At 42.1% G+C, this 11,952-nt stretch overlaps 1 protein-coding gene across 1 annotated transcript; it reads left to right on the top strand.

The window, feature by feature from the left end:
• Nucleotides 1-1,798: 1,798 nt before the first annotated feature.
• On the top strand, nt 1,799-5,450 carry tmem74 (transmembrane protein 74). Its single transcript, XM_005472585.4, has 2 exons — nt 1,799-2,012; nt 2,658-5,450. The coding sequence occupies exon 2, from the start codon at nt 2,725-2,727 to the stop codon at nt 3,568-3,570; it is 846 nt and encodes a 281-aa protein (XP_005472642.1). The 5' UTR covers nt 1,799-2,012; nt 2,658-2,724; the 3' UTR covers nt 3,571-5,450.
• Nucleotides 5,451-11,952: the final 6,502 nt, after the last annotated feature.

Below are 11,952 nucleotides of genomic sequence, written 5' to 3'. Positions count from 1 at the left end.
AAGAGGCTACAAGGATATATGGATATGCACCCTTTAGGAGCACTGAATCCCCTGCTGCCCCTCCTCTTGCAGGCTTGATGTCCTTGCCAGCAGGAAAAGTGGTGCACTGTTGCAGACAGATAGCATCTCATGTTGGCTGTTGTTACAGATTTCAGCTTGCTGCCTCTGATTCTCTGCACAGGACTGACTCTGACTACCATTATGATAAACCATTATGATCTATCAGTCAGTGACCTGGGAGTATTTGTGCTTCACATCCCTCTGAAAACTAATTTCTGGAACAAAAAGGGTAAAGTAAATCTTTGTCTCTCCCTGCCATTCTTTCTTCCCCCCTCCCACTCCTGTCCCTCTCTCTTTACTCATCTGTTAAATGGAAGTCTTGTTGGGAAATGAGCCAAAGCTATTCACCCAGCCACCAGGACCCAAGGAAAATGTGGCAACTATATTTATAGCTGCTGTCTGCTTGCACCAAATAAGGTGGAACAGTCAGCAAATGAATATATCTTTTAAAATAGGATTAGGCACTTAAACGGTTGCTGGTAGTTCGTACTTAGCATTTAGTTTACAAAGTGACACTCTCCAAGAGTCATGAGTCATTTGATTAATAAGAATCCTTGAGTATGGTACCAAGACGAGGACATGGAAGATGTAGAATGAATGACATAAACCTTTCAAAATGTTTACATAGGGTCACAGATCAGAGGACCTATTATATGTCTAGATTAAACATGGATTAGGAGGGCTTTGAAATAGTGACCAGTAATCTTCCGGGAGAGCTCAAAAGAACAGATGGATACACACAACACAGCTGGATAGCTTTTTCTAATATGATGATGCCATTAATTGACATACAGAAGAGATTACTCTATGTTTGTCTATGATCTTCAGTTGTGTGGCTACAGAAATATTAAAATGCTGTACAGTATTTTTCCTGTAGAGCAGGCTATATGGGAACTAGAGTGACCAGGTGCCCCACTTTATGTAGGACTCTACAGCATTTTTATTCCTCCTCTTTCCATCCCACATTTCACCTGCCACTAGTGTAAAAAAGTCAACACATGAAATGTGTGGTTTAACAAGAGATGTCCCGACAAAAGGATGCGTCACTGCTGGAAAGCAAAGATGATTAGCAGACAGAACAGCAGCTGAAATATCACTAAAGCCTTATTGCCAAAGCAAAGCAAACAGGAAAAACTTTTGCTTTTGTAGTAATCATTAGTGGTCACCCACAACATTAAAAGCACTGACAGGTGAAGTGAACGACATCAGTCATTGTTACAAAACAGTAACACTATGATAACACTTTGAAAAGTCTGACCCTCCCAGACTTCCTTGCAGAACAGTTATACACACATCACAGCAAAGGCTGTTCCCAAAGATAGCAGCTCCCCTCAGCAGAACAACAACAAGAAGCCCAGAGTACTGACCCAGTGCCCAGACCTATCCCAGTAAGCCTGATCCAAGGAGTCCCCACTGCAAATTGATTTTATTTCCTTATCTCTACTGCAATAGCATCACTGTATGAATTGTCTCTGTGGGGGTTTAACATTGGCTTCATAGAGACCTTGGGAATCTTTCCTAAACTCCTAATTCCACCAAAAGACTTTTTTTTTTTTTCAATGTGTTGATGGCATTTGAGCTTATATTATGTTTACGTTATTTCCCAGTAATGTGCGCTGGAGCTTTACAGCTATTAACTGGCATTTCGGTGCCATATATAAGGATTCCCCTCGCTCATTCAAGTCTTCGTTTCTGTTGACGGACAGCGATCGCAATCGACTCACAGATAGCGGCGCTCCTTTCAGCGCCACATCGCGGGCGTCGCAGGCTGTGTGTGTGTGGGAGGGACTAAGGGGAGAGCTCCCCTCAGTGCAGCCGGTCTGCCAAAGCACTGAGCAAGCTCAGAATATATTCAAAGCATATCTACCGATAAGGCTTTTTTTGTCTGCCTCCGCTGTGTGGTATCATCCGCTGTGACGGAGAGAAGTCGGAAGGGATGCTTAAGTAACGCGGTGAGTTTATTTCTGTTTATTAATGCAGCTCGAGGAGGATTGAGGTTTTTTTGTTTTGTGTTTTTTTAGTCAGGGATTAGAAAAAATATGCATCGCTGGTCCAACCCTTATGCAGAGGAGCATCTCATAGCTTACGCTGAATCCAAATTAAGTGTGCAGGACGATTAGGGTATATCTTTGGGGAAGTGGTGCTTTTATTTAAAGCTACTGGTGCTTTTTACTGGAAGTATATGCACTCGGGCTGATAGTGGTTATGAATCTCTCTGCTCTGCAGGGATTAGTTATAGCTCAGTTTCACAAAGGTGTTTATTGATCAAGCACTGTATATTTTAAAACAGAATTAAAATAGATAGCTTAATCTCGATTTGTACGTTTTGTTTACCTAATTGGATTAAGAGGCATTTGGCTAATCACGGGCATATAAGCGCCTTTTAAGGTCCACTCTTAAACCATCTCATCAACTTTAAAGTGGTCTTTTCGTCAGCATTACTCTATATTAACTATATGTGGATTCTTCATTTTACGCACAAGTTTTAGCGCATTCGTGAATTATGAAATACGAGAAAAAGAAGAATGTTATCTACAATGACAGGAATCTCATTTATAAGCACCGTTAAACTTAGACGTGGTGTGTGTTCTTATTAGGGATGCTGTGGAGTGAAAACATCGTGGGAGGAAGGCTCAGAGTGAACCAGCGGGTGGTGAAACACGAATGGCTTCCCCAGAGCTGCTTCCTGCAAAGGAGGGAGGAAAACAGCCCGACATTTCCGACGCCCTTGACCGCGTTTCGGCCAAGCTGCATGCCCGCAAGTCGAGTGGATCAACAGGAGGAGCGATCCCGGGGGAGGGCGCCTGTAACCCGGTCCGCAGCTGCCATGGCCGGTGTCTTTCAGCACCAAGGACGGCGCCGCGCAAGGCGGGCGCGGAGATTAAACTTGGTCACCTCGGTGAGGAAAAAATTCGAGTTTGTTGCGACGAGGAATTAGAGACATCTTTCACCTATATCGACGAGAATGTTAACCTGCGACTGGCCAGCCCGGAGTCTAGTTGCAAAAGTACTCACAGAGCCGTGCGCAACGGCGAGCCCTGCTCTGAGACTCTCCCCGAGCTTTCTTTTATGTCCGAGGATGATCTCTCCTTCGGGGAGGGCTCCGGGAATTCTATAGACTACGGCTTTATCAGTGCAGTCACGTTCCTAGTTACCGGGATCTCATTGGTGATCATCTCCTACGCTGTGCCCAGGGATGTGGTGGTGGACCGCGACAGCGTGTCGGCGAGAGAGATGGAGAAGCTGGAGATGGAAAGCGCCCGGATAGGTGCCCACCTGGATCGCTGCGTCATCGCGGGACTCTGCTTGCTCACGCTGGGCGGCGTGGTGCTCTCCACGCTGCTAATGATCTCCATGTGGAAGGGAGAGATGTACAGGAGAAAGGTCATCGCTTATTCCAAGCGTTCGGCCAAACTATACGGCTCGATCAACCTGAAAACTAGATCCAGTCCCAGCCACTCATCCGGGCAGTATTCCTTAGAAGATGAAGTGGAGGAAACTATTACCTAAGCTGCTGCTCTGCATATAAAAGAATTGTGATTAATTGGGGAAATAATGCCATTCACATTGTCATTCTCTAGCATATACTGTATTCAAATTGTAAGTCTGCAACATTTTTGTCTCATACTGTAGCAACAGATCAAACCTCCAGTTACATTTCCACGTGGCAAATAGAGTGAACAAGAAAAGCATCCAAAGCAAAGTTAGCAATCAGCAGAAATCTATTATTTGGAATTAAATTATTCCCAAATGATCTTTTTAAGACTAAACTATTTTTTAAAAAAAGTGCAGGGAGAACATTAAGAGCTTTGTGCCACAAACATTGTATTACCTTTTTTTTTTTGGCTCAAGATACAATCCCTGAGAGCTTCCATTTATTACTAAGGTTATTCATATTTAATGCAAACAACAAAATTGCACATAGGCACATTTCAGGAAGTAGGGGGATGCTTGTGTCCCCAGAGCAGGAAAGTGGCAGTAAGAAGGGATGTATAGTTGTCCCTGTCTACTGTCACGTGGGCGAATAGGCTCAGCGGTCCACATGGTAATATCCAGTGACAGTCCCTCTCTGGTGCAGTGCTGAGGTAAGCCAGTAAGGCCGGCTTCATCCATCTGAGCCAAAGCTGCACATTGATTTGATAGTTATGACAAATTTGACTGCAGTTGACAGCCATCACATCCACTCTGCACCTTCCTCTGCTCTCTGTTGATCTGCCCTGCTCCTCTTTCTCAGCTTCTTGCCTCACCTTCTCTCTGCCACAGCAGATTTCCCCTCCCCCTGCAGACCTTCAGCATATTTTAGACTTATACGCCTGTGGGAGGGGTCCCAAAAGACCACAACCCAAGTGCCTGTTACGTTTCAAGGTTGAGCAAGCCTGTGCTTACCAGTCTCTTTCCATCTTCTGCTACCTGAGGATGGACTTAAGAACATCTAATCACAGATGAAAGCGCTGCCCTATTTCCCAAACGGAAAGCTGTCACTACTTCAAAGAGCTAATTACCTCTCTCAAGTGATGTCTCACTCTTTTTTAAAAGGTTATGTTTGATGTTATCACACTGATTTGCTGAGTAAAAAAAAGAGAGAGAGAGAAAAGAAATGCAGGTGAGCACAAAGAGCTTAGGAAAAGAGGTTTATCCTGTGCAGACTTGCTAAAAATGTTAATGCTCCAGTGACCTGACAAGGTGAAGACCAGCTTCTGTCTCCTGGTTAAGGAGGAATTCACTTTGGTCTAGGCTTAGTCAGAGTTACAGCAACCTTATGTTTCTCCTTGATGGTTATTAATGCAGGCTGAAGAAAAAACCATTAAAAAATCTCACACAATTGTCTTTTGCACACCTTAAGGCTCATAAATCATGCATGAAGTGCTTATTCTTATTTGCATATATTCTTATGAACAGCCAAATGTTGCATTCTGCAAGACGAGTTCAAGTGGCTCTTACTGTTACCTTAGTTTCTTGTCCTTTCTTTTCTCGGGCTGTGTGACCCTATTTCAAGGCTTACATTCAAAACGACATGAGTCAGCCTCTATTAATGAGATGCGGAGGCTTATTACTCGACGGTAAACAGCCCGGGGCTGTTGCTGTGCTTTTGTTTGGTTGTATTGCTTCTATATACTGTCAGAGCATATACATGCATTCTGAATGACAGTCAGTTGATGGAAGATGGGAGATGATCGAAAAATGGCCTGAGATGGTAAGATTAAGCAGAAGACATTTATGTATGAGCCCGGATTTTGTCAACAATGGACTAATGGAACTTTTTGTTATTAGAGCATTTCATTTCCTGTGTGTACATCCCTGAAGAGCAACCATTACATTTCAAAATTGCAATAAAACACTAAATGCAGACAATTCCAGGAAAGGTAATAAAAATTAATGATCCAAATGAGGCAAATTGTCCTGTTCTCTTCATGGGAGCTGTAAATCTTAATCATATTTCAATGAGAGGGCTTTCCTGGTCTCGTTGGCTGAGGAGGTGAAGTGCAACATCCAAGTTGGGTTGCTAGATTCTCATTTCTTCCCACTTCCTCTTTCTTTCACACTCCCCAGTAATTCCACATAAAATTAAACCTGTTCATCACCGATAGGTCAACACCAACTGAGCCACTGCCAAAAATTGTGAATGATACTATTGAGCAATTGGATCAAAATCCAGAAATATAACACTGCACTGCCTTTAATTTACAAATGTTGCAACATCTGTGACAATGTCACTCTTGTAACACACAGAAGGCCATAAATCCCAGAGGGGGGCAATTAACACACATCAAAGAGCATCATGTGTGGTATATAATGCATTATGCTGTAGGTTTTCACATACTATTCTTTTCCTGCTCCCATTTTTCCTCTTTATCTCCCATTCTTCTTTCTGTCCTCCTCCTCACAGCCAACACCAGGCTTCCCCTCATACAGCCAACTAAATGTGTTCAGGGGATTTAATCAGGGGATTTGCTTGAAGCGACAGCATTTTACACGCCAAGCTCAAGTGTATTTCCAGAGGTTTCATGCATAAGCTCTTTATCCTTGAGCAGTGCACAGCTAAATCACCCTTATTGATATTTGGTTGGCTTCTCCGTAAGTCGATCCTTTCGGGTAAGGCTGAGGAGCAGTCAAACTGCTGCCATCAGCTAATTTCCCAAAGGTGATATTACACTCCTCATCCTGTCATTGCTAAGACTCCACGTGTGTGCATGGTGAGTGTGGGTGTATTTATATGAGTTGGCATAGGTGCTGTGTGTCACCTTTTCTAGATTAAAGAGTTGCTGACCTGAAAATTTCATTTCAAACCATTTCTGTGGACCAAAGATGGTCTACAGAGGTTTTAAATGCAGGCAGTGGATGAGAAAGCTATAGTATATATATATATATATATATACATATATATATGTATGTGTGTGTGTGTGTGTGTGTGTGTGTGTGTGTGTGTGTGTGTTTGTATGGAGAGAGAGAGAGACGAGAGAGAGAGAGCCAATTCACAATAGTAACCTCAAAGCAAATGACAGTTTTATGATTAATGCCTCAGTTTTTTAAAAGAGGGGGAAGATGTATTTTTATCTTAAAGTCCTGCATTCAGGGCAGAAAATCTGCAATCTGAGAACCCACCAGCAAGTCTGCTGACTGAGCCTCTAGAGATAATGGCTAAGTTTTGGGGGATGTAGCCAGCAGATATCTGGGCCAAGACTTTCGGTTATGCCTGTCCATCATTTTAGATTCTTTTTTTTTTTGTAGAAAAAGAAATGGATAAATCCCACCTCACCTGGAGGATTGGAGCTTGGCTAGCCGTTTTTCCATATTTTCTGTCTTAATGCTAATTTAAGCAAGCTATATCAAAGTTTTACTCATAAAAGTCAAATCACATACATTATTTAAATTTGCTGAATCTCCCGAGTGTGGCTACTATTTTTACACCATGCACCATGTAACTCCCATCTTGACAACACAACTGCATTGTGCACAGAATCCCCTCCAGTGTATCAGAGGCTCTTAAACAAGTGGAAGCAACAAAGTTTGGTGAGTAGGATTTGTTAAGCAAAAACTGTGACTAGTTTTCTGGTGTTAACAAAAAACCCTTGCATTTACAATGTGCTTTGCGCTCAGGACAGCATGTTTGCACGCACCATAGCTCAGTCATTTGCACCAAATGTTCTCCTTCAGATGTATTAGGATGTCAGAGTGAAAATACATTTTACCAGTCTGAACTGCAGGGTCAAATTCATGCTGCACAACACCATAAAACATCGTAAATGTCAACAAAATGACAAGCATGCACCCGCTGCCTCGATGCCCCCTCTCTGGCTTCCAGTCTTGCAGACTTTTCCATTGAAGACTGCTCTTTGGCTTCTCCACACATCGGATTCTCCACACAGAATGTACACGAGAGGTCAGTTAGAAAATTTTTGTGTGCAAGTTTGAGCAATCAGAAAATACCCACCACACTGAAAGCGGACCAGAGGGCCACAAGGACAAGGGGAGATTAGCCAACTTTAAATTGGATATGATTTTGGATTTTTATGGGCAAAGTCACAGAACTTTGTGATCAAACCTGCTGATTCCTAAAACGTTTAACTCTTCTTAAATGGTTGGCTGTGTAAATTTTTGTGGTTTCTGCGTCTTTTAACAAAAAAACAGAAACAACTGGCTCTCATTGGTCATACATATTAGATAGTGTACATTCATTGCTATGCTGTGTCTGCTCTCTGTCTATCAGTGGATAGTGAGGCCCACAAAAAAAGTTTCCATTCTGATTGATTGCTTTGGAGGAGAAAGCTAAAGCCAAACTCCTCGGGGATATGACTTCATTCTTGGTTGTTCCCTCCACCACCGTACTAAGACAGGATATTTTTAGTCAATATGCATATTGGATTTTTTGGAAAGCTCATTGCCCGCAAAGCTCACTGCTATGGGTGCACTTAGCTGGGCTGTTTTACATTTAGACTCCAAGAACATCCTTGTTCAGGCTCATCCAAGCCCCTTCCCGCGGTTTCACTTTTAGATGACATCAAAGCTTTTGAAAAATACTTTTATGCTGCCTGTGTGTGTTTTTTCTTCAGCTAACTTTATTACCATATGGTCCCTCCTACTCAGTACTGTCTTGTCTTTCTTTCGCCTGTGCCATACCATTTTGTAAGCCTCAGCGGTTCAGCAGTTTCCTATGCTGTGTAGTAATACTGAACAAAACCCTATTCTTACGAGAAAATACCACAACTACTGCTCCATGTCAAATCGATTTACGTCTCTGGTCAGCCGTGTTCTACATGGCTGACACTGAAACAGTCCTCTGAATTGCTCTGTCACTCCCTCGCTGGCAAACCTCAGTGATGCCTCTTTAGCTGCCTCATCCCACAGCCGGCAATAAGGCTTGCCATAACCAGATACAAGAACGTCTGCAGGGCCATTTCCTGTGTTGTACTTGGCACCTTAAAATCACTTTCTCAGACGGATAAACTATCAGTGCTTGGCTGCTATGGTGGATGAGAGAGGAAATGAGGTGATCGGTTAGATCAATCTTACAGTAAAACCACTCAGCCGCTGCAAGGAGGCAATGCAGGTTACATCTCTCTCCCTGTGTCTCTCTCAGCCTCTCTGATCATCCACTACAGTGAATTTTTAATGCGCTGTTTGCAATGGTAGAGGCTGCCCCTGCCAGTGATGTGGTTACACAGTGGCTGCTTTAACAATACCATTACCATGACATTTGCATTGCGCTCAATGCCTCCTCAGCTTAGCAGATGCCTGTAATGCAGATGTATTGCACAACAAATCACAGGATCTGTTCACCTCTTGATCACCTCGCTGTTTAGCCCCTTCTGTTGTAAATCACACAGTACTGCTGGGATCTGTTGATTTAATTTGTATCAAATTACTAATGTGGTTATTTGTCATGCATGGCCTCTATGTATGCTTGTTTCCCCCTATTATGCCTATGCATTTACCTCTAATTATAGCAAATAATGATTGCTTGCTAGTTTGCTGCAGTAAATTTTCTAGGTGGCGCAGAGTGTGTCCTTGAGAACGACTTCACCGAGCCAAGAAAGCAGTTTGTTTTTCTCCTACGACGTTGGAACAACGCAATGGAAATATTCAGCACATTTACATCTATACTGCCTTGAATGATTGTGTGTTTCTATTTTTTCAGCTGTGCTTTAAGCTAAATGCCAGTTCTAGCATGTGCACAGTTACTATGTATGCTGATGTGTAACGAGTATTGTGCTTACTATACTTATGATAGCATGCATTCTGCTTGGGTTAAACATAAAACGCAACTCATGTAAGTAGGGAAATAGGATCCAGCCTCTGTTGAGCATGTGTATGTGCATAAAATCAGTCTGTCCCTAGAGCATAGTGCCTAGTATCACAAGAAAAAAAATCAGGAAGCTGACCTTTCAAGATCAAATCAGCAAGCTTGTTGTCTTTGCTTCTACTGACAGCAAAACTATTGCCATAAAAACCTGCCACTATAATTAAATTTCCATGTTTGGATGAAAACTGCAGCTTGCTGATACATCCACAGATGTTTAACTCAAAGAATAATACTGTTTCCACCTCCAGGAATAAATCCAGTCTCCCTGTGTTCATTTGTTCATTTGCAGTTTCTGCTCTTCCTACATGGCGCTCGAAAAACAGAAATCAGCATTATCTGGAATTCAGCAGCAGATAGAGGATAGACTCTGGAGGGAGTCAGCAGCAGTGTTTGGTCTGAGGCCCAGACCAAAAGCGGGCGCTGCAAAGCTGACTGCAGCACTGCATTTCATTTTCTCTGCAGTGTTGTGTTACCGATTGGTATCAGTCTGCTGAGAGATGATACTAACTGGTGGAGAGAGGGAGGTGAATGCACCTTGAAATCTTAAAATAAGACCTCTTTTATTGATTATTTTATGCAAAGTCGGTCATTTCAGCAGCAAATAGATCGGGTCCAGAAAAAAAGAGAACCTAAATAATAAAAAGAGCTCCCTTTTTTTTCAAGAGGTATTCAGAGTCTTTACTTTAAGTTAATTTGCAATAACAGAAATGTGAAGCTACACATTTGTAAGTAAATGTATTATATTAAAAACTAAAAAGCATAAGTGTTATATGAAAATGCCTTACTCTGGGTTCATTATGCATTACAAGCTTTCAAAGGGTTATAAAACAAATATTGCAGGAGTGGTAGCTTTCCAATGAATTGAGCCTTAGCTTGAATCCACAGCCAACAAGCTCTCCAAGGCTGAACAAAATGTAAAGAAAGGACAGTTAGATAAACTGAAACACAGAGAGGTTCAAATAACGAACTTATTGTTTTCATTTATTTCTTGTGAGGACAAAAAAAATGAAAACAGTTAAAAAGGCAAAAAAGGGGGGGGGGAAGAACAGACATTACCATATTACCATTATTGGATGGTAATGTCTCGGTGCAGTGACTCCTAAGCAAGGCGAGTGGCTCCAGCAGATCACAGGAACAACATCCGAGATCTCTGTCCAGAAGAGCGCAGTCCTAGGAACAGCAAAGATACTCCACAGGACCCTCAAGCTCCCAGGCCTCTGGTAGAGGACCCGAGCTTGAAAGATAAAGACTGCCTGCAGTTGCGGGTGAGAGGAGAATATATACATATATATATAATTTGACACTCCAAATCCACAGTCGATGTTTCTGTCTTCAAATTGAGATTGATACTATACTTTAAGACATTAGAGGGGATATCTTGTGTCATATCACTTCAGTAGTTGGCTGCAAGCTCAATGCTAATTCTTTACTAATATATAACCTTCACTAAGATATAACCTTTTTAGTATCACTTTTTCACATCCGCCAGGTCACCAATGTCCCAAGTAGTACGTTTAGATTTTTTAACCACATGCTTGGTGAAAATTATATATACAGGGCATGGTAATTGAACTCCAAATTCCAATATCCCAAACACTATGTGCATGTGTGGAAGTTAGGAAGTTAAACATTTCTTTTTATTTATTATATTTTTATTTATTTTAAACATTTATCCTAAAAGTTCGAAGAAGGCCAGAGCTGGGACTCCACGAACAGATCTGATTTGATGTGAGCGCTTCAGATTGAACCTGTTCAAACTCAAAAATGGTTTGGAGAAACCTGTGAACAGTAAAATGTTTGTGCAACCTATAGAAACTGGACATCATGAAAAAAATATACAGCTGGTTTGAAAGCCAATGCTCAACAGCGAACCAATTTACCAATAATATTATTAACATTATGATGGGGAAATCGTCGGAGGATGTTACAGCAGAGGAAACGTTTATCTTCATGAACAGTCACTTCTGCTTATCTTATTCATTTGTACCAGTATAAGTATAGAGTCCTCAGAGCGATATCAGTTACATGCACCAAGAAAAGGATCGCTGTGCTAGAATTACAATCACCCATATACAGTAATATTGCCGTCAGTAATGATGATGCTTCACCTTATTGCCTGAAGATGGCAGCATTGGACCTCTCAATGCAATCCAAAGCCCATGCACTTATTGCCCTGTCAGCACCGAAAGTCTGACTTTCTGAGAACAGGCTGTGTGAAATCCCTGGATTACAGCACTGAGTTCTGCAAATCACTGCTGTTCTGTAAAAAATATATATATAAATAAATAAATAAATAGTGATGTGAAAATTTAATGCGAGCCACCCTACCTTTTCTCACAGCGCTACAATCTACTGGCATGCCCCTCAGTACATTTATAAATGCAGGCACACAACTTCCTCTGGAGGATTCCTCTTAGAAACCTTCCTTCCCCGCCGAGGTATTGTGCAACATCTGGCTCCAGCTGCGTATTGATCTTGGCTGAGGTCAAGACGAGGGGGTGAGTATGTGTGTGTGTTGTGGGGGAGGAGGGTTGCTGTAGTGTGAGTTAAGTGCATAGGTCTTTTTTTAAGGACCTCTTGTTTGTCCCAGC

Source organism: Oreochromis niloticus, linkage group LG11 (assembly GCF_001858045.2).
Source record: "Oreochromis niloticus isolate F11D_XX linkage group LG11, O_niloticus_UMD_NMBU, whole genome shotgun sequence".
NCBI classification, from domain to species: domain Eukaryota; kingdom Metazoa; phylum Chordata; class Actinopteri; order Cichliformes; family Cichlidae; genus Oreochromis; species Oreochromis niloticus.
This window is presented reverse-complemented; position numbering and strand designations above follow the sequence as displayed.